At 36.8% G+C, this 22,685-nt stretch overlaps 2 protein-coding genes across 5 annotated transcripts; one reads left to right on the top strand and one right to left on the bottom strand.

Annotated features, from left to right (window-relative positions):
- The first annotated feature begins 612 nt into the window (after nucleotides 1-612).
- Nucleotides 613-8,595, top strand: LOC124416578 (trafficking protein particle complex subunit 8). Of its 2 annotated transcripts, XM_046897774.1 has the most exons (10): nucleotides 613-958; nucleotides 1,455-1,896; nucleotides 2,001-2,246; nucleotides 2,679-3,185; nucleotides 3,316-3,835; nucleotides 3,948-4,133; nucleotides 4,238-5,026; nucleotides 5,167-5,329; nucleotides 5,595-6,654; nucleotides 6,765-8,595. In XM_046897774.1, exons 1-10 carry the CDS (start codon nucleotides 802-804, stop codon nucleotides 7,030-7,032), a joined length of 4,338 nt encoding a protein of 1,445 aa, XP_046753730.1. In that variant the 5' UTR covers nucleotides 613-801; the 3' UTR covers nucleotides 7,033-8,595. The 2 variants fall into 2 exon arrangements, with proteins under 2 accessions (XP_046753730.1, XP_046753731.1); XM_046897775.1 differs by lacking the exon at nucleotides 613-958 and having other exon boundaries at nucleotides 1,455-1,525.
- Nucleotides 8,596-9,970: 1,375 nt separating this feature from the next.
- Nucleotides 9,971-22,136, bottom strand: LOC124416023 (A disintegrin and metalloproteinase with thrombospondin motifs adt-1-like). 3 transcript variants are annotated; one of them, XM_046896843.1, is made up of 15 exons: nucleotides 21,766-22,136; nucleotides 17,373-17,442; nucleotides 16,229-16,485; nucleotides 15,517-16,029; nucleotides 15,172-15,433; nucleotides 14,955-15,060; nucleotides 14,734-14,868; nucleotides 14,393-14,642; nucleotides 14,060-14,253; nucleotides 13,761-13,942; nucleotides 13,475-13,617; nucleotides 13,132-13,395; nucleotides 12,931-13,042; nucleotides 12,689-12,769; nucleotides 9,971-10,191 (listed from the first exon to the last, which is right to left on the bottom strand). In XM_046896843.1, the coding sequence occupies exons 1-15, from the start codon at nucleotides 21,832-21,834 to the stop codon at nucleotides 10,136-10,138; spliced, it is 2,694 nt and encodes an 897-aa protein (XP_046752799.1). In that variant the 5' UTR covers nucleotides 21,835-22,136; the 3' UTR covers nucleotides 9,971-10,135. The 3 variants fall into 3 exon arrangements, with proteins under 3 accessions (XP_046752799.1, XP_046752798.1, XP_046752796.1); XM_046896842.1 differs by lacking the exon at nucleotides 9,971-10,191 and having other exon boundaries at nucleotides 11,644-12,769; nucleotides 15,517-15,738; nucleotides 15,817-16,029; nucleotides 21,766-22,135; XM_046896840.1 differs by lacking the exon at nucleotides 9,971-10,191 and having other exon boundaries at nucleotides 11,644-12,769; nucleotides 21,766-22,135.
- Between the last annotated feature and the right edge of the window lie 549 nt (nucleotides 22,137-22,685).

The raw sequence follows: 22,685 nt of genomic DNA, 5'->3' as shown, positions 1-22,685 counted from the left end.
TCGCGCATCGTTGAATAAATACGTTAGAATGCAACTCAAATTCTAGTGAAGAATAACGAAGTGCGTCAATAACATATACAAAACTCTGAATTAGAGAAAACTTTAATATTACACTATGTCACATGGTAGGTTAGTTCACGGTCACTGCACAAAATTTATTGTCAATTTTTTATTAATATTGTTTGTACGATTTGTAAGATCGGGAATTTTCAAAATTCTGACATTAATTCTTTCCGTTCGTGAGCACGATAACTAAGTGAAAAGCAGCTTCCCGTTTGATATTGAAAAACAATCGCTTATCACGCTCTGAAAAGTTTAATTCACTGTACCAGCGTAAACAAAGTGAAATTCGGAAATAATAAAGTACAAACTTACACTAGCGATTAGAAAATCAGCGATCGCGATGCCCGAACGAATACGTCCGAATTCGTCGGCGTTCCGGAATCTATTAACAGGTTACAGCATGCAAGATGTCCGTCCGGCCTGAACTTAGCGGCGTTTGGAACGCTGGCATCTGAATGCGCATCAGTATGAGACATCGTCGCTCGTACCAACACTGGACAAAAAAATTTTAGGGAATAAACCACGAATAAACAGCTGTTCGTCGACATGTTCATCATGGTCGCCCCTACAGATATCACGATGGCCAGATACTGTCAAAAGTCGTAATTTACCTAGAATTAAGTCAATTAATTAGAGAAGATGAGTGATTGCACGTCAAAAATGAAAGAATAGAGTTCCAAATCTCTATGTGAATTGATAACTTAAAATAATTTCATATTCATAGAAGGAATAATAATCATGGCCCAGTGCAAGTTAACCCCACAAGAGTTTATCACTAACAGTTTTTCACCTCAGATTGCTGCCGTTTGTTCAACTGCTGCAGAAAATACTTGTCAAAAAAATAATTTGACATTTATAGAACTGCTACAACCGTTTTGTAAACTCAATGCTGAAGGTAAAATTTTCATTTGCATTTCATATTAACTGCAGTTCTGATAGTTCGATGTATTTCACTGCCTTATCAGTTCTTGTGTAACTTGAAACCTAGGCGTTTCGCATAGCTTTCTACTGAGTACAGAATCCTGTTCTTGTTCAACGTATCAACTGAGAGATCATTTAGATAACTCGTGTGTTTTGTCAAATCAAATGAAACAGTTTGCAAAATCGAGTGGTCTACATGTTCGTTTATATTCCATAATCATCCGTATGATGTATGTTTTTTGTACCATGTTTTCTTTTTACACACAGTATTTGTGAATAAAATTCTAAATAAGTTTCATGTATTTTTTCTCACAATGTGCTAAGAATATTATTTTTTGCAAATTACCTGAATTGCAGATTGTTATTTTCATGTTTTAAGGAAACTGATACCTTAAATTACAGCAGCACCATCTTGTTAGATATTTCAATCACACTGTCAATTAATTGTTGTCAATATTATCAATTTATAGGGCACATCAAAGATCCACAAGGGGCGGCTGTCACAGTTCGTAACCTTCGTTTATCAGTCCAAGATGTAAACGTACGTCCACCACAGCCTACTTTGGCTCGAAAAATGCTTAATGAGTCCGTCAGCTCGTCACCATGTGAACGAACAACAATTGTGCAAATTGGGACAACTAACTTGGAGATTCCTATGTCCGTCCCATGGTTTGAGTCCTGGAGAGAGATGCTTTTGGCTGTACAGTTTCCATCTGATCACGAATTTACTAAACATTTTCTGGCATGCATGATCATTGTTTCGACCGCGGATGATAATCCATTGGAAAAGATTCAGCATATGGGTGCGCAGCTGAATCAGAGTGTACCTGGAAAACTGCCAAAATGGTTCAACAATAATGCTTTGAGATATTATATATTGATTCATGATACTTTTCAAGATGATAAAAATAAGTAAGCATAGTCATTTGATACACTTTTGATCAAAGATCACTTCATTCCTACGTAACATTTGCGTGGAACCAAAACCCTCACATTGGGAATAAAATTTCTTTCAGGGCAGAAACAGTGTACACAGATATGAAGAATATTTATGGACCCAACAATTGTTTCTTATTACAAATGAACTCAAGACCACCAGGTCCATCGGACGATACTACACATTTACCAGATCCTTGGTGTCAATTCTTAAGTAAACATTCAGACTTATCAGAAAGCAGCGAGCAAAGTAGCTCTCCTAGAACACCAGCAGATACCAGTGGAGTATCTGCAATGCCTAGTCAGGTTACGACTGAACCAGACAGGTGAATATCTTGACTATTTTACTGGTTTTATTACCACAAATTCGACGAAAAACAACTTTTAGCGGTTCTATGGTTTTGTCATTGAAAAGACTGGTGCTCCATTGCTGTACTGTAAGCGAATCACAAAATAGCAAGATAAAACCAAGTTCTCTTGCTTAGTAACGACTATCAACTTATTCTCTACTCTAAACATTTCAAGGAAAGAAGCTCTTCAAAAGCACACAGCACTGCTGTGTACTTTTCCAGTAGCATTATAAAAACTATGTAATTAAAATTCTACTGATGCGGGTAACGGCATAAAAACTGCAACGGCCTTCTCCTTTACATGAACAGCTTGTCATGTTTTTTTCGTCTATTGTATTTTGTAGTTATTCCTACTGACTAGGTTCAATAGCTATTTTATTATTGTTTACAATTGCTATTGATTTACAGAACAAGTCTGGCTGGCACCCCAATAGCGCCACGTAATCCAATGTTGGGTTCTCCCGATGTATGTGATACAATAAGCCTTTCATCAGAGACCGCCGAATCTACGATTGGTCCACTTGAAGTTGGACAGGAAGCAGTCCCCGTTACGACTCATCCATTGAGTCCAGAGAATGAGAAATCCTCGTACAATTTTGTACCATCAGTAACCCTGAAAAATCAAATAGAAAATAATACTCCAATTAATGATAACGTTTGGGCAGATTCACCTAGTCAGCCAACCATTCAACATGGTATAAGATTATCCTCCCAGGATTTAGAGAGATTGCGAACATTGATTACAGAATTTTGTTTGAAAAGTTTACTACCATATGTGGAAAAACAAATTGGTCTGCTCAATGACGTTATTTCCAATAAGAAAGGCGTTAGTAGGTCCTTATTTAGTGCCACAAAACGTTGGTTTGTTACTAACAAGCCCGGCGCACCTGGGACTGCCCCAGCAAATGCAGTGATGTAAGTACGTACGATGTGCAAACATATTCAACGTCAAATCCATGCCTTTCTGCCAAATAGTCTTACTATTGCTTACGATGTAGTTTTTCGATTGTACTTACTGTTTAATACAGTCGTTATATATTTTTAGCTACACTGCTGAATCCCCGGAACTTCAACTCCGGAGATTAGGAGACCTTTGCTTCATGTTTGGCCACTACTCTCTTGCCTACCAAGCTTATCACAGTGCAAAGCGCGACTTTGCAGCTGACCAAGCGTGGCTGTATTATGCAGGTGCTTTAGAAATGGCTGCATTAAGTGCTTTCATGCAAGGCGAAATGACTAGGAAGTCAATTGAGTATATGGATGATTCAATTTCAACGTACTTGAACAGTTGTAAAGTACCACAATTTGCGACCAGAGCTACTTTGTTGAGTGCCGAATGCCTTAAAGGTCGTGGCTTGTATGGTGAAGCTGCGAAACAATTGATCCGTATGACTAGTGAAGACTCAGACTTGAGATCAGCTGTTCTTTTAGAACAGGCTGCATACTGCTTTATTGGGTCAAAAATGATGCGCAAATATGCATTCCATATTGTATTGGCTGGACATCGGTATTCCAAAGCTGGACAAAGGAAACATTCTTTGAGATGTTATCAGCAGGCCTACCAGGTAGATGAAGATGTATTAGTAGTGATTGGAATAAAATGCAAACCACGCAAAGAGTAGCTGCTTTTATATCTCATCAGTTTATTCAAGTAGTATTATCTTCTTTCTGTTCCAGGTGTACAATAATCGGGGCTGGTCATTAGCTGAAGATCATATACATTTTACAATTGGTAGGCAAGCTGCATCATTGAAACTAGTCAAAGATGCTGCTAAAGCTTTTGAAAAGTTACTTAATGCTTCTAGCAAACAGCCAGCACCTCAACAGGCAGCTTTCCTCAGAGAATTTCTTCATATTCACAACGTATGTTGCAATAGAACTTCCTTTGGTACAGAATAAAATTGTCTCGGAATTAGTTTTTATAATTATAGAAAAAAAACAAAGATTGACTAATATTTTGCTTTTAGCTACTATTCAAGGAGGAAATTAGAGAATCGATGGTTGTACCGATTCTACCCTTGCCACTGATTAATTCGAATGAAATTAAGGTATTATTTGGCCCATTGTCGAAATCTGAGAAAGACACCATTCCAGCAAGCCATGTTTCCTTCGATAGTCAAGATGTAGAGGACGTTCGATGGTCGAAACTGGAGGAAATACTAATAACAGAAGTTTTAGGGTCTGTGCCAATGATATTCAAACCAACTGTTGTTTTATACTCTGACAAAAGCAACAATTCTACGAAGCCAAATGCGGTTCTGAACGAACCCGTACACTACTCCATAGAGCTGCATAATCCATTACACATACCACTACCATTATCTAAAGTAAAGTTATTGTGGTCTTTCATAAATCATAAATGTGAAGAAGACTTTAAAAATGAAGGAAGCGCTAAATCAACTTCAGATCTACAACACAGTAATAAAGAATTTGAAACACAATCAGCGCCGGTAGAAAGTCATACTATCGAAGCAATTGTGTTGCAGCCAAATTGTAAACAAAGGATCGTCCTGTCTATAACTCCGAGAAAAATTGGAGAAATTAAAGTATTGGGAGTGAGCTACAATTTATCTAATCCTAATCAAGCCGTTGCTGATCAACCGATAGTCAATCCATGTATTAGTATAGCTGGTAAAAGGCTGTTCGAACTACAAGGGCCAAAGTTGAAAAATGTTAAGGAAAAACCAGGAGCAAAATTGTACGGAGAAGACTACAGATTGGAAATGAATGTTGTTAACAGCGCTCCATTTGCGCAAGTAAGAAGTTTTTTCACCAGTCCAATATATCTTTCTACATGTAGTCATTTTCATTGTTTGTTTAATTGCTGTAGAGATTTGTTGAAACTTCAGATATCATTACATTATGCAATCTATAATGCATTCATTATGTTTTTCAGTTGTCATTCAGTAAGTTATCAACTGAGATGTTGTGTGGTGAAATGCAAAGGGTTGAAGTTACTCTAAAAAATATTGGCAATTCACCTCTGACAAACATTCACATCGGTTCTACAAATCCCAAACTATTCTCCTTGGAGAATCATCCAATTGCCTCTAATAACGGTAATATTTGCGTACATTTGATGCATTTTTGCACAACACGTTACAAAATAATCGATCGTTCGTGTGCTACGAATTGTTTTGCTGTATTTTTAACTACAGTTTTCGAAAATCCATAGTGTTGATATTCGGATCACCTGTAAATTTACGATTTATTTTTTATGTACCTACTTTTAATACTTTCAGTACTAAACTCAAATTATTGTCAAGATGTATAATCATACTTTAGTTCAGAAATTAGTTGAGAACTATTTTTAAAACTTTACAGCGAAAGCGAGTCTTATAACAAAAATACATCTGCCACCATCAACCAATGGAGTTTTAAATGTCGGAGAAACGTACACGATGCCGTTATGGGTACGAGCACCACACGAGAAGGGGAGTCACCGGCTGGATTTGTTATTCTATTATGAGAATTCAAAGCCTAAAAGTACTCCAAAGTATAGACTAACTCGGCATACATGGCATCTAACAGTTTTAAATTCACTTCAAATATCAGCAACTGTTCGTCAAAGTGCAGTAGTTAACAAAGAAACGCTTCCTACCTTGAATTTGATTGTACAAGTCAAAAATACAAATCAAGTTCATGATCCGTTTATGAATGAGATAGCCCTTAGTAAAGTATCTTTCAAAAGTAATTTATGGACACTAGCAGAGTCGACAGTCTTACCAATGAACATGAAAATACAGCCTCAAGAAATATCACATTTTTTCTTGAAGTTGTGTAGAAGAAAAGAGAATGCGCCTGAATTCTCAGACGTCTCATTAATAACTGACAAATCTTCTGAGTCAGTTATGGATTCGCCGTACATAGATTTTATTCAGCGAAGAAATATTAGACCATTGAATTGGAGTGAAGCACAAAATGAAACACAGCACCAGCAACAAGTTCAGGTACCTGAAAAATCCCCTTTTGCTGATTGTATGACTGTGGATTCAACAATAATCTTGCGATGGAGTGCAAGTATAACAGAAGGAGGAGCTTTAACCAGACATGTAATTGGTCAGCATCACATGGACCTAGATGTTTTAAATAAGACCTATAAGCATCCGGAAGAACCGAAAACAGAACAAGACGAATATGGTGGTCACCTTAGAATTTTCGGACCAGACAGAAATGTACCTGATTCAACGACTATTACAAGGAAAGATGATTTCACTGAGCTGGAGTTACAGCAAAGCTTAGTCATTTTTGCACTGCATCATGTTCGACAAGCTGCACATAACTTTAAACTAAGTCGGTTGTGCGTTGTACCAGTACAGCTCCGTTTGCAAAACAATTCAGGAACTGCAGTTGACGTGAAAATTGCTACAGTTGGAACAAGCAGGTAAACCATTATTTAACCATTTGAAATTACTCTCTAATGTGTTGTAGCCAAATATTAAGTAGCAATAATAATCTGACCCATGCATACTAATTTTCTACTTATATTTACAGCCAATCTCAATTACCTAGTATAAAGTCCCAACTGTACTCGCCGCAGGGGTCTACTTCTTTTAGATATATATCTCATACAGCTGTTAATTGTCAGCTGGAACCACATGGCTGTCACTCAGCTACGCTGCAGGCATTAATAACATCCCCTGGGACCTATGATTTGACATCCAGAATCGAGGTATCTGTAAAAGTTGTAAGTAGTAGAGAATTTATACTCCAAAAATGGAGACTAGAAAGTGTATGTATTGTCAGTGACGATAGTTTGTAAAAAAATGTCATCAAATTCAAAAATTGTTTCCATTGAATAATAATCAGTTCAAACTTAGCAATATTTATTTGTAATCAAACAAATCTAGAATTAAACCAGACGCTTCAAGCCTGGTTTTGATTTACTAGCTTAGCCATTCCATCCGTTCTAACACTTAGCTGTCAACCAATTGAGGACAGATATCTGCTAGCTATGAACTTGTAACCGTAATTAGAATGTTATTCATCCATGAAATTCGGATAATATACGAAAATTTGCTTTGCTTAGACACAAAACTACAAATTGTTACTCTCGATTCACACACGCAAGTAATGGTGAATACTTCTTCTAGAACATCCTTGTGCATCCCGGTAGGGTCAGTAGATATGTTGCTGTTCAAACATGAAATTTGCTGATAATTTTGACATAATACACGTTAAAAAAATATTTTGCATACCGGAATAGCATGTAGAATTGACCGGCACTATGATTATGGAAATACTATCACCCGCAATTGATAACCCAGTAAAGTTAATCAATTAATTTCATAATTGGATGGAAATTTTTTTTACATCCGTACACTGTTTGCACCATTCTGTGTTGAGGGTTAAGGGTAAATAAATTGTCAATATACGCTCTATTAGACCAGATGTATCTTCCTGTAGAGTTGAACAATGAAAGGATTAAACTATTCATTCACCATTGTTGAGATTTTGTATCTGATTTCATCATGTAATTGTTTGTTTCAAGAAACATTGATGAAACATGATTCAACTTTATGGTATTATAGTATAGCATACACACATATTGTAGACAATAGAGTTAACAATAAGTAGGTAAGCTGTTCTCCAGGATTATTAATTAGCCGAGAAAGCTCAAATATTTGACCTATAGAATAAATGACAAAAAAAATTTTAATTCATTGTACATGAATACGTCATATCATCATAAAATCAGATGATATTTTAACAAATTTTAATTATTCTACTTCATTTAAGGTGCTTATGGTATACTTTAACCGGATGTACATTCTATAGATGCAACTTAAACTACGAATAAATAATATATTACCACTGTAAATATTATTGCATATAAGTAATTGATTAACGCGAATAAAAATATTTATTGGATGTTACATTTTTAATTTCAATCTAACAGTCTTTATGTTTGATCAGTAGATACGTATAACATATTTTTTTTGGTTTTCGAGAAAAGTTACTTTGTTACACGCAACAGTTTTGTATACAAGTTAGAGCCGATAGATTGTGCCTATTTCAGAATAACACAGAACTCAACTAAGTATTTTATAGATTGAATTTACTTTTAGATTGAAAATGAAATCCACTTAGATAGTATACATCTGTTTTTCTAATGCGGTGTATAGCGGTTTTGAAAAAAGTCTCATAAAACCATTGACATAGATGATAGAAAACTAAGAATGTAACACCATTTGTTAACTAAACTAATTAATCTCATAAGTGAAAATTGTAAAAGGTCCCCAATATCCTTATGTTGGATTTATATATTCCGATTACATAAATTTATAACTATAAATAATGTAATAAAAATACTTATTATACAGTTGCTCGATATGCCTTCAAGTTATTTTGAATAATAGCTAAATTATACGACGTATAAATAAGTTTCTTGAAATTAACTTTTCCATTTTATACCTGGGGAAAATAAACACGAAAACTTTACTCACATCATGCGTATGTATTACCTGAGCACGCTTATTCCCATCGTATTTTTACCGGTCAAATCCACTTTCTGACTCTCAGTCTGGTTCTTGCGTTATGAACAAGTGTATACAATGCTGCACGCCGCGCTGTCCTAAATATCCATAGGAATAAATTCCAATTTGATGAAATTTCGTGTTGACACCTGACCATTTGCTTGTTATGAAATATTAACCATGGCTTCGCTATTCGAGTCCATGTTATTGGGTACATTGACCTGGATGTATTCAAGGTCTAAAATACCTAAAAAAGAAAGCAAGACTGACCCATCGTTTCTTCTCTTGTCAAAAATTTATAATAGTCAAACCAATATTCGCAGTATTGTTTTCCGAAGTGATAATAATATTAAAAATAATTGTATAGCATGTAAGGACTAAGGTTCCCGCTTTCCATTAAAAACAAAAATTAATTGATTAAATTCATTGTTCTTAAATTCTGGATTACAAGACACATGTATTGCTGCATAATTAATTGTCTTCAAATCTATTTCACCCCGTGTCAATCCATTTTAAATCCAATAAAGTTTAAGATCTTGAATTGATCAATTCGATTCAATTTAGTCGAATGTTTTTTACGCAAATATATACGAGTATACGTCCTATATTCGATGGTACTATGGCTGTAATGATAACACTGTCTGTCACGATATCCGTACCTGTGAAACAGATAGCTATTAACAGTAATAGATTGCTATTAATGACATTATGTAGGCAGTGGTTATTCTACATTTCTGTCACGTCTTGTTTTTGAGCTACCCGCCAACAACTTTCCTAACGACCCTCATTTTACACATACAGTGGAAGCCCGATTAACCGGGCTGTTCAGGACCGAAGAATCCACGGATAAGTGAAATCACGCTTAATTCGAATTATTTGTAATTTTCGATCCATCGACCAACAATTGTCGAGCATGAGGTGCAAGATACGAACTACGAGTATTTTAACAAGTCTAAGCCCATTTCAAGACAACCGCCAACCTTATATCAATAATAATTTTCGTCATTGGTTTTTCTTAAATAATTTTTAACTAAATTAAAATATGTATATACTGGGTGTATACTGTTTGGGTTTTTTACTGATAATTATAATTATTAGTAACCGTAACTAAAAATTATTACGTGTTAGAAAAAATACGTATATATTCTTACTAAGCGACAAGTATAAATAAATAAATAAACAGGAAATTTTGAAGAGGGTACTTACATTTTTTTTATTTGTAAGGTAGTATAATTTAACTTAATATTATACATATTATTTACAATATCGGGATATCATTTTTGACGTAATCAACCCAGAAGCAGTTTTTTCAGTAAAGCCAGTTTAAGGAGCAGTTGCTTATTCTGCGCTGGACTGTCATCGAGATATCCAGGGTTTGAAACGTCCGTGTCATCGATTGGAGCTGCGATTGCTACCGCAACCAATATCAGCATGAACAAGATACGCTGCAAATTTAAATAAATAATGAAAATAATTATTCCGGTATTTAAATTTGACCTTAACTTAAAAAATGAATTTTTCTCTATTTCATTCGCAACTCTATTGTAGGTGATTGATCTGATTAGGGGATAACTTCTGTTATGTGATCGAATGTCAATCCCGAGTTTTCAAATTTACGTGAAGGAGAATACAATTACAGTGGATTTGATTATTCCACAATGAAATTGAAATCAATAATAATTCTTCCGAATAATAATCCGCACGTCACGGATTCGAACCCTGAATAGAAAGTATATTTAACAAACTTACCATAAAATCTTCCATGGCGTTCTTTTGTTTTAGCAATAGTTAACTGATAGCTAAATCTTGGACTATCACAGTGGTGACTGTTCTAAATCAAAGATGCGTGTATGCTTTTATATCATTCACTGCTAAGATGGTGTCGAGGAATTGCAAAAGTTATGGTCTGAAACTTGGGCCCCCACTCTACAAAATTTTGAAATCGTCTGTGTGGCTACATTCAGACTATATTTTTATTTCACGATAATACCCACGCTTGTCAAAGCTTGGGGATTTAGTAAAAAAATCCGCAGTACCGAATAGAAATCTCTAAACAATGTGACCTTGCGAGTTCGTTGATTCAGTTTTTCGGTCATCGAGTAAATATATTGCAAATAGATAGATACATACCAATTTACAATTTATACGCATATTTCATACATAGAAATTATGTTTTTTATTTTTTCTTGCTTGAAATCAATTACATCTTAAGCAATACAAAAAAGGTTCTGCCCTGTGACACTAAATATAGCACAAACAATATCTGCGCTCCCGAATAAATAATATACCTTACTTACTATTCGGCGAATCCATTGTAAATTATACAATTGAGCATACATTACGTGAATACATCTTTTTTGTTAGAACAAATTGTAGTTCTTGATTTTACAGGTGGAAGGGAGACTGGCTAATTCACGCAAACTGATATTGATACAGAGTCTCTAGATTCCGTTATTGACAGCGCAGATACTAAGTATTTTTAATAATATTTGGTCAAGCAGCTGGCTGCAGATCAATGTAGATTACAAATAAAGAGATTCGTAATAATTGATATACGATAACGATTTATATACTAGCCTTCAATATGAATTGCAAGAAGTTTTATATTCTCCGAAATGGAGATGTAGTGAAAGTCTCCGACTAGACTAATCACATGTTAAAAATGAAAATTTGAAAAGTTCATCTCACCTGGAAGGAAAAAAAACGCTTCCATCGGATTACATTTACATAATGAAGAGGCTATTAATTAGTTGCATAGCTTCTGATAAGGTACCCGTATACGACTTACTTTTGGGATATTGAAAAGGCGGTTAATTTTTGTAAGATCTACATAAATTCGGTGACGTCAATTAGTTCTGATTGCTTCAACTACTGATGTACCAAGTATTAGCATTAAGTAACGTTACTCAATGGTGCTAGTATAACGGTGTTTGAAGGGAATCAATTAACCCGTTCTATCGTGAATCACTTTAGTAACTCGATTGGCACCGAATAGTAATGAATGAATTAATTAAATCCAGTCCAGTGCAAATCTGGTATCATGTAATGTCACCTGGAAAGAAACAGATTTTGTGTGTTTTCAGGAACCAAAACCGGTCATGGCCACATTGACGAAATCAACATGTATATAAGCGCAATTATTATCCATTATTGAGTAAGATACGAAGGCTAACTACCAAATTATGTATCTTAGGTGTGTGACATTTATGCAACCATATAACATCCAAACGTGTTTCGTAATTACGGTTATAGGCATGATTAAAATCCATTAAAGTTTAATATCATAGTAAATAGATGAATTAGAAATCACTACCATCGTGATTATAATTTTACCCCGGGTCTACGCACTCTATCGTAAACAAAACTCCGTTACCTTAAACTGCCCGTATCAAATCGGCTAGTACGCGCAATTCGATACGCAATAAAATAAGGGTCAAAGGATTTATGTGAAATTTTAAATTAGTTTATTCATATAAATAGTACAATATTGTGACATAACTTTTCACAATCATGCTGAGTTATACATCCTGTAGTCAAACTGATCCATAGGAATGTGTATAGGATTGTTGAGGTCTATTTGAAACGGCGGACGATATTGTTGATAGTTGAATTGACCAGAGAAATTTAATTGTAAAATAATACTGTCTATATCTTTTTGTTTCAATTTCGATATTATCACGGTTTTATCGTATTTCAAGTTCCGCCGGTATCTGCCTCGCGAATCTCCTTTCACTGACTTATGCCAGCTGAGTGTGCGATCGTTCTGACCCGGTCCTGAACTCAATCTTCGATTAGACATACGTTTGTATCGTGACAATAAAGGCAACGAAAGTATACTTTCATACAGTGGAGTATCGTCTTTACCAAATTCCAAGCACTTTCCTGTTACGCAAAACGATTTTACATTTCCTTTACTACAAGCGGTCCCGAACGGGAACCAACCGTTTTCCCCATTTACCAAATAAAATCTGTGCGAAACGGTATCATCTTGGCAAGCGACGTGACATGGCCGATCCGGATCTTCTGCAAATCAAGATTTCCTTCGATGAGTCCTTTCGTTAGTTCCATAATTTTATATTTCAGAGATCTTTGTGAAATTTAATTATGGCCACAATAGCGTATCAGAATCCACGTGGTCTGTACAGCATGCACTACATGGGATTTGGATTTAATTGAAAATTTACCAATCGACGGTGAAATCTGCATCCCTAATCCAGATAGTCGTCTGACTCTTTCCTTGTACTTACTACATATTGACGTTGCGAACTGATAGGGACTACTAAGGCGCCCGCAGCTCTGAACGGTAAATTTTCTTGTTAATTAGTACACTAGTATAATTATAAACACGTGCGTTAGAACAAGTGCAGCTAGAAGGAATAACTTACATTCGAGTCAGGATCACATAGTTGAATACTTGTTTCATTGGCTTTCATTCTCAACCTATTTACTAATCTTATACCAATTCCTGGAGCAATACAATTGAAGTGACATCCACTTGCGCTCATCCAATTATCAGATCTATCAATATTCAAGTTTTTAGATAGTAGATCTATGTCGTCATTTCTGTCAATGTGATTCGTGTTCAAGGAGTGGCATCTTTCTGGTAAATCCAAAAATTGATCATTTTCAGACCCAGAGCACAGAAATTCCTGAAACGCGGCAATACAGGTGCTTAAAAAATTAATCTGCATGAAGTTTTGCAATACTTGATTAAATACTATCAAGTACCTCGCACCGGCCAGTGATGCAATAAGACGTTTTATGGAATTGGTACTTCCTCGTTTGACATGCCGTTCCGTCGGGAAACGTCCATCCTCGGGTTTTGAATCCCCCTTTATTTGTGGGACACCACACAGTGCAAGCTTCTTCGACTGTAAAAGAGAACAAACACTATTTATATCATGCTATTATGAAAAGTATGATTATTGTCAAGACGTTAATCGTGAGCTGAAAGACTTTTTGAAATTGTCAGTAATCGCTTTTTACGATTCGTGGTAATGGACAGAAAACTTGCCATTTGACGATATCCTTTGGAGCCCAGTGCCCAACAAATCCACATCCACGTCTCTGGCTCGCGTGCAAATTTGATCCGCAAATTCGTTAATGGTTGTAGATGGAACTTTCAAGCATTGTCCAGCTCTGCAGGCCACGTAACGTTTCCGAGGACCAACACATTTACTTTCTTCACTAAGCGAGCTGAAAGATGACAATCGGCGTAAAGTAACGTAGCTGTTTTTGAAGATAAACAAAAAATTTCACAATGACTATAAACCATTGTCTCTCTGTAGCTACAGTATACATATTGCGGTATACCTTAGAGTGTTACAACTACGCGTTATCACTCTGATGCCAGTACTTCCACCGTCTAAGTTACCGTGTTCGTCATAAAGACATCCTGAAGCACATTCTGATATGTGCCATGCACTCCAAACACCAGATATTTTTTCTGTACTACTTCCATACGTAGATAGTCCGTTCTTATCAATGCACCGACCACCACGGCACCACTAAAACAATATGTTATCATTGCTTCTTAATTCTTCATCGAATGTATTGCATGGATACTGGGAAAAGTATTACACAATATTATGATCACGTCTGTTATGCGAGTATTATAGCTATGGGTTACAACCTATACGATTATACCTTGTTGTTACCACAGAAGGTTCCTTCCAAAGCAGGATGCGACGTCCAGGTGTATCGCTCACGTTCGCAATGCATATCCCTGCATATATCGTCGAGGGGTTGCTGGGTCGAATGTCTACTGCCAAATCCATATTTCAGAATACATTGTTGATTCGAGTCAAACCTTTCTCCTGGTAAAGCACCCTCCGCGCTATGATCCAATTGGCCTCCACTACTACCATGGTCTAAAAGACATCTTGATTGGCTCGTTCTATGGATGAAATTAACCGCGTGAATTTTACTTGAACTGTTTTGTTTCTCAAAAATTTGATCAGTTTACCGGTAAGTTTGAAGAAACTCACTGTAGAAACCGCTGGAGGTAACTTCGACTGCAAGGAGACCAAGTAATTTTACCAGAGCCTAGCGTTGGGCTCATTATGTAGCTGGTCGGATCACATTGATTATCGGATGTAGAACCATCGTGTCTCATTCCCAAGCTATAAGATTTTCACTCGTGGCTTATTTTATATATTTCTATGTAACTAAAAGATTGTTTGCGAATTTCCAATGGTTCTTAACTTACTTGTGCCCTATTTCATGGGCGACCACGTAAACGCTTTCGAAATGTCTTCCTTCGTTTACAGTGCAGCTACTAGTCTTTGTGCACATTCCAGCAACTGGGGCTAAACCTGGTAAAATGCACAGTAGGTAGAACTTAATTTGCATTTAATACATCTGCTATATCCAATTATTTATAAGAAGTTCAGGGTTTAATATTTTTTCGGGAGGTAGTCACTTACCAACGACTTGAGAACTAACTTTTCCACGTTTATTAACGACGTACAAATCTAGGCCAGTCAACATCAAAGCGTGATCCCAATGCCTAGTGTCCTGATCAGTCCCGGGATTCTCTCGTCCTTGCCACTGGCAGAAGCTACTCAAGTATTTATCGATATCGTGAGGCCTGTTCAGTCCTGCCGGTTCAACATGCAATATTTCTAACCGCTTCAAAACAAAATTTACAATTTGTCCCAAGGACGAATCGTGATATAGAAGCTGCACCTGAAATTGCAAGGAAACGTGTTTTAAACATGCCGTCATAGCTCGCCGAATGGAATAAGTCCAAGTCCAATGCCTGTACTCACAGCATTTATCATTGCCAGTACAAATCTGACGAGCTCCCGTTCCGTGTTTTGAGGGTAATTCCTAGCCATGTGATGATATAGATCTCTATCGACAAAAACAGCAGTTTCAACAAATACTGGACTGCTGCCAGTTCCTCTGTCCGTTCTACGAAGTTCGGAAATGCCCCTTTTGTAGCGAAATACAGATTTTTCATTCCAGAGATCCCGCTGGACCGTTATTTCCTGGAATGTACCCGACGCTTTGGGAGCGTCATTCGAATCACCATCGATTAAATGTTCCTCTTGATATTTTTTATCGATTTCCGCCGAAGTCTCAACGCTGTTTTTACTCGATGCTAGATCAGAAATCAGATCCATTTTTATTTCATCCCTTTGAGTTCCTAATCCGTCGTGATTCGTGAGTACTCGTCTCGATATCATGTGCGCTTGAGTATCTGAACTGTGATTTTGCAATCTTTTCGGCAATGGATGTATCGTGAAATACTCCGACCCTTTTCCTGATATGACGCCTCTCTAAAAATAAAGAATTATTATTATATCATCAGTTCTAGCCAACGAAAGGAAGTCATTACGTTTACAAGTCATTCAAGTTAAGGTATTAGTTTCTATCATATGTCATTAAAATTTGCAATACTTTCACTTATGCAAATCTCACATATCATACAAATAATACTCAATTCATGTACAAATGAGGGTAAATATTTTGTCGTACAATGCCATCACAAGTTGATACGGCAATCTCATTTCCGTAATAAAGGCAATCAAATTCATCTCTGTGCTCATTGGTGACATCTTCCGTTCCGTTTTCGCTTCTCCTCAGCAACGCAAACTCCGTCGCGACGATCGAATTGCTGGGAATTAATTCAGACAGCCAGCTTTGTCCAAGAGCATTAATCGATATCGTTTGTTCATATTTGGATGAGGATTCTGGTCTATATAGAACTGGATGAATTATTTCGAAGTCAGCCTCTGAAAAACGTGTGACAAGATATTCCATGTTTAGTTATAATTTGAATTCACTTTCATCATTCCACATCTAGACAGTCAGAAGTTGCGTTGAGTTTAATCCGTGTGAAACATCAACAGACAGTTCGGAGACGACAGAGTGCAAAGTGCATAATATTATGCCGATAACAAGTATAATGTGCATAAAAATTGCATCCAGAGAATACAGCGCGGAGTACAAGAGAGAGATCTTAATCTACAGGCGCATAACGAAAGTTCGTTATTACGAGACGCATAATTTTATACTACATATATACTTCTTTGTACACGTGTGCTGCGTGTATGATATTTCATTATTTCTGCTACACCGCATGAAAATATGGAATGGGATATGGTAATTCGCAACAATTGTTGCCGCGATGTTTATCCGTACACGTATGATGGATCTTACTCGTTAACGATGCCTGAGAAAAGAATGCGTCTTTGTTAGTGTTATAATGATATCACAATGAACGTGTTGCACCTTTGCCAAGAGATGCTTTATCTTGACAAATAACATGTGACAATGCTTGATTTCTAACAAAAACTACACAAAATTATAACGAGATTCACACACAACTTTGAGAGACCAGTATTATGTAACAAAATTTACTATGCTTTATCACGGAGAAGAAAATTTGGTCGTAATGAAATTTTAGGGTTACTGTGCATCCGACCAAACATTAGTTTTGCACAACAAAAAAGAATTTAAAAAAACTCATTTCATTAATTTTGTTCTCACGAGAAAATTTTTTAAAAATTGCGTCAACAAATTCATTTAAAAAAAATTACGTTATGTCTTAGTGTAGATTTGAATCATAATGATCGGCTGTAGCATAATATCGTTCATATAATATTGTCTTTACAATTACCTGAGCCAGGTCCAACGAGTAACTCCCATTCCGTGCGAGACAGAAATTGCTTGATATTATCATTCGTCACCTGTAAGAATTAAGACAATTATTAACGAAAGATTAAACCTTACGGTTAAAAACACTGACTGTTGTTAAATGTTATTAATGCCTACATTGACATCAACATGCTGCTTGTTCTGGAATTCACGGAGAGAAGAAAAAGAGCAGATTTTACTCAAAACAGCGAGAAAAGAGGTTCACATTAAGATTTTTGGTAAAAATACTTATATCAACTATATTTTTTACTACAAATATAACGTGTCCCTCTTATAAGTGTAACGTGTCCCTCTTTTCCTGCAGTTTTGTGTAAAATCTGCTCTTCCATTTTCTCCGTGAAGTTTAAATTTTATAACATTTATACAAGATACTCAGAATTAGTTAGTGTCTGTTGCAGTGCCACGGCGACACGCGACGCTCCGTTTGGTTCCGCAAAGTATAAGATGCATTCTTATAGCGTAACGGCATTTTACGGTATTCGAAGGGGCATTGCACCTCGATTAAAACACCATTTCACGGTCTATGCGCTTAGGTGCATTCATGCAGCCGAAAGAACAACGGACAATGACATGCGGTGAAAAAGAAAAATAGAAGAATAACACCTCGGGGTTATGCCGACGTCACGTCTTATCGCTCTACTTATTGGTTAAAGTAGCATGTATTACTTCTCAAAAAAACCAGGACAACTTTGTTTTCATTTCAGCACCGAATTCAACAAACCTGTGTACGACTTTCGAGCTTATTGTTTCAGCTAGAATTATAATCATTGACACACTATCTTGTGGGTCTCAGATTGTTTGCTACCAAACGAATAAGATGAATAACGAAAATTTGAAATGAAGATGACAAGAAATGACCACAGTTTTGTCAGGGAAAACGTATCGATACACCGTTCACCCGAGTAGGATAACTTGCTTTGGTCAATTCATCGCGAAAAAACTGAGGCAACGGGCATTCGAGACTAAAAACCATGAATCTTCCATTCTTGACAGGCCGGGAGAAGACATCGTAATCTCGACACGGTGGTCGAACACTGTTTTGCATCCGGATGGCGTCGGGACGTGCAGGCTTCTGGTAGGTTCCAGTGATTCTGAAGATGTAAGATAGCTGGTAATCGGGGCAGGCAATCTTTCTTCAATCTGTTAATCATCTGGTCTAGTTGTCGGAAGGTCCGAGAATACGCAAAAGCGAATATATTACAAACTACAATCACCTCTCCGCGTCTTCCCGTTGTTATATACAAAGCTGCTTTCAAATTGTTATTTAAATTCCAGTGTTACGTGGGTATTTCAGTATAGTTTCGATTTTATTCAATTTCTTTTTTTCCCCTTTAATTGCTTCTTCAAGTTAATTAACTTCTGCATGATGATGCTCAATGAATTTATTATATTATGCAAACGAATGTTCGCAATGAACATATATACCGTATTGTCTGTATTCATAACTTTCACAATTAGTCTATAGGAGGTTCAAGGTATGATTCTATAACTTGATGCCAGAATTATGTTATTCAATTTCGTCCTCACTCGACTCTCTACGCATTGGCAGGATAAAATTTATCGACATTACCAGGAGAACATGTGTATGAGAACCTTATAGGTGTTAACGAAATACCTATCCTCCCTACCTTATCAATTCACATCTTGCCCTATCCAATAGAAAAATCACTCAATTTCTTTGCTGCAGCATGTTGACAATTTGGAATTAAGTTAACAACATTACATTGGTAGCAAATAAGGAAAACTCATTTCTTGGGCTATTATACCCTGTTTCGACAATCAAACACGAGTGCTTAGACAAGAGTTGGGGTGTCAAGGCGTTGCGATAAAATCGTTTCGTTACGGCCAGAAGATAGACGTCCTCGGCCTCGAGACTTCGCGAACCGCGGGCATCGATTTCGTTGATTACCTGCAGAAATCCGTGACGTTGAAAACAACCGGAAGGAGACAAGCAAGACGTGGTGAATACATGACGGTGGTCATCAATCCACTTCCGGCAATCTGCGAGTCTTTCGCGTCAGTAAAATTTTCTGAGAAGTACATGTAGAGCAAATACCTTGGAAATGTTATTGTTATGATTTGTTGTCTATTACACTATCAGCCAGATAATGCATTGCAGTTTTATGGTCTTTATCTTTCGCACGAAGATAGTGAATGAAATTTTTCGAACAAGGGAAAGTGTCTGTTGCATTTAATCGAGGTGCGGCCGGTGAGACCTCAACCGTGACTATTAGCATCGTGCCGGAAGTGGATAATTTTTGGATTTGTAATGAAACTGAAAACCAATTTGAATTGGCTAAACGCGGGAAAAGGGTTGATGGGCTTGGCGATTGTCTTGCGAATGAAAGTAAGATTATACTCGACAGTACAAAACGAATAGTGATTCTATACCATCAATCGTTACATCCACATCCAACTGTACCCGTCCACACAGATTAAACGCTTGTTGGAATTGTTGAATATGTAAATCGGTCTTCTAGCCAAACACACTCTTGTGCAAAGGTCATTCCAACAATAAAAACATCGAGCCATACAATAGAAGTTGGGATAGGAGATACGATTTAATGATTTCGAGAGGACAGAGAGACCAGGTTTGCTCGCCCGCTCGTTCGCCTATTCAACGAACCATTTCCACTATTTTTAACAACTTCTGCGTCGAGTTCGCTACGCGAGTAACTTTTGCTTTTTGTCACCAGTACATAACATCAGAGGAAAATAATAGAAGTAGAGCCGACGAACTCGGTGACCTTCGCTTCGAACCAAATTTTATAACGCAGATGATGTTGTGCGAGACGGTGGACATATCGTTTTATACGATATAATACGTCGCGACATTCTGCCTAGCTTCTGCCTGAGACGTGCTTAGTAGAACGTGGAGTTACACGGGTCGCAAGAAACGGTCCGATGTTCTTTCATTTTCTCTTATTCGTTGTTCGATCTTTCCTTTTCCCGATCCAACGTGTCAAATAAAAATGCAAAAAGAAATGCCAATGACCGGAATGGCTTGGATTTGAAAAACGTAGACGACGAGATACAAGGCACTCGTCTACGCAGCTTCAATCCATTTTGAGTGGAGAGCTGTGCATAACAATATCACGTACCTTTCGGAACGCAGCTATTACAGCTGAAAGCGAAATCCGGGCGATGAAATTTACTTGTATATAACATCCGCTGTGTAAAGGCAATACACACACGCACAGTAAACCCTCGAATTAAATACACAGGGTAATTGAGTCATACAATATAGTTTATTTATTACTCTGCAATTGACTGTAAGCACTATCATTTGTGCTATCAGGCTTAGTTACACCGTTGGCTTTATTCGGCACTTTCTTCACACCATTTGTGTGAAACCTCAAGGCTATAAGTACGTGTTTCAGTTTCAGTCATACGTGCAATGAAACTGTGTCACTTACCGGAGCACGCCATTGACAGTGAATATCTATCGCGTAACTTGGTCGGTTGGTTTTATGCGACTCTATACCCATGTCCTGTGTACTCACAAAATTGCATCTATCTATAAATGTAATATTTTCTATGCAATATATAGTTCACCGATTCCTTTCACAAAAAAAAAGAACCGATTCTTCGTTTCCGGAGGGTTGCAGCTATAGGTATACATAAAGCATACCGACTCTCCGGATATTTATTGTTAAGCGATGTTATCGACACCTATTGCCAAACTTCCTCTACTCATATTATATACCTATATCTATCGTCATAATTGGAAATAATGTTCGCAAGATTATATCTGATTCGTACTTCATACCTGTATCGTATTGAAGCCTCCTTGTGTTGCTTAACTTGACCCAATCCTCGCCCCTACTCGTGCTTTACCATCATTGCAATAGGTCATTTGTGTAATTGAAACGAGTACGAAAATTTCATGATGCTCTTGCTGATGCCTAATAAACCGCAGTTCAGATGTACGTATGAACCAACGTATTTAATTTAGCCGAAATCACCCGCATAAGTGTAATCGTTTGATTTCACTGGCGCAAGAAATGTGCTTTTGATTGCACACCGATTCGTATTGCTCATATTTATATGCTTAAAGTGCTGTATAGTAGACCATAATTGCATTTTTACATTAGATGAAGATTAATAGCGTTTTTTTGACTTATCTAATTCTTCAGAATTCATTGAAATACGCACGGGACTCAAAGAACCGAAACCGGCGAATAAGTTTTACACTTCTTGCGGCATGAGTACGAAAGTTTGAAGCACTATATAAATATAAAATGCTCAGTTCGTTTAATGTATCTCGTTCGGAAAGTGTACTTCGAAACCGAAATATACGTACCTAAGCTTATTTATATCGTGATGCGCTCTATGAAATATACTATTATACATACCTGAATTCCATACTCTTGGCAAGTTACAACGTACAGGAGGAGTATTTCGATATGTAATGCCCACTTCATGTCATCACTGATATGACTTTTTAATTACAGAATTTACTTCATACCTCACAAATGTTTGGTATATTATTTAGTCGATTACCGCAATATTTGCATCTGGACCTCTTGTCCAATACAATTTCCTCACATGAAACAGCAGAAAGTGGTAATAGAATTTTTCAATATTCTTTGCAAGTACTTTTCTAATGCTTCAGCTACTTCCTAAATTTACGTTACTCGGAAACCTGCGGTTAGCGAACTGACTGCTGAATATGTAGCACCTCAGATGATGTTACCTCCTCCCACTTACCAAGAGCACCCGAGTGATGCTCCCTACTTGTAATTTGTTTTGGTACTTGACTTTAGAGTTCATTATATCGTCTTCTTGCAGAGTACTTGCTGAGTTTACATCGCGTAAACTCAATACAAGTGTAAATTTTCTCAATAAATTCTGAAACTTATTTAGTGCTCATGTATATTTTGGAACACTCGTTTGAAAAAATCTGCTGTAGTCCATTTCCTGACTATTAGTTCAATTGTGGTTCAATTAGAAAATTTTCATGCACCGCATTTGAAATTTGTATCAATAAATTTATTCCGTTATAAAAAACTAATCAAGGAAATTTGGGAAAATTGAATTGCAAAGACATTGCATGATTTGATATTTTTAGAATACATGCAGAGTTTTTTCAAATAATTCGGAGATATTCGAGAGCTGAAAAATATTCTTCACCGAAGTTAAGGCAAACGCCAATATTCGCATTCTAAACAGCGTTAGATAGAGCATTATAGTCCTTCCATAGTCACCAAGCCTACATCAATCTCTCTAATTGTCCTGCATGAGCAATTGAGTTGATATTACTAGCCACCGCACG

Source organism: Diprion similis, chromosome 2 (assembly GCF_021155765.1).
Source record: "Diprion similis isolate iyDipSimi1 chromosome 2, iyDipSimi1.1, whole genome shotgun sequence".
Lineage (NCBI taxonomy): Eukaryota > Metazoa > Arthropoda > Insecta > Hymenoptera > Diprionidae > Diprion > Diprion similis.
Note: the sequence above shows the minus strand (reverse complement) of the source record. Positions and strands in the feature narration are given on the sequence as shown.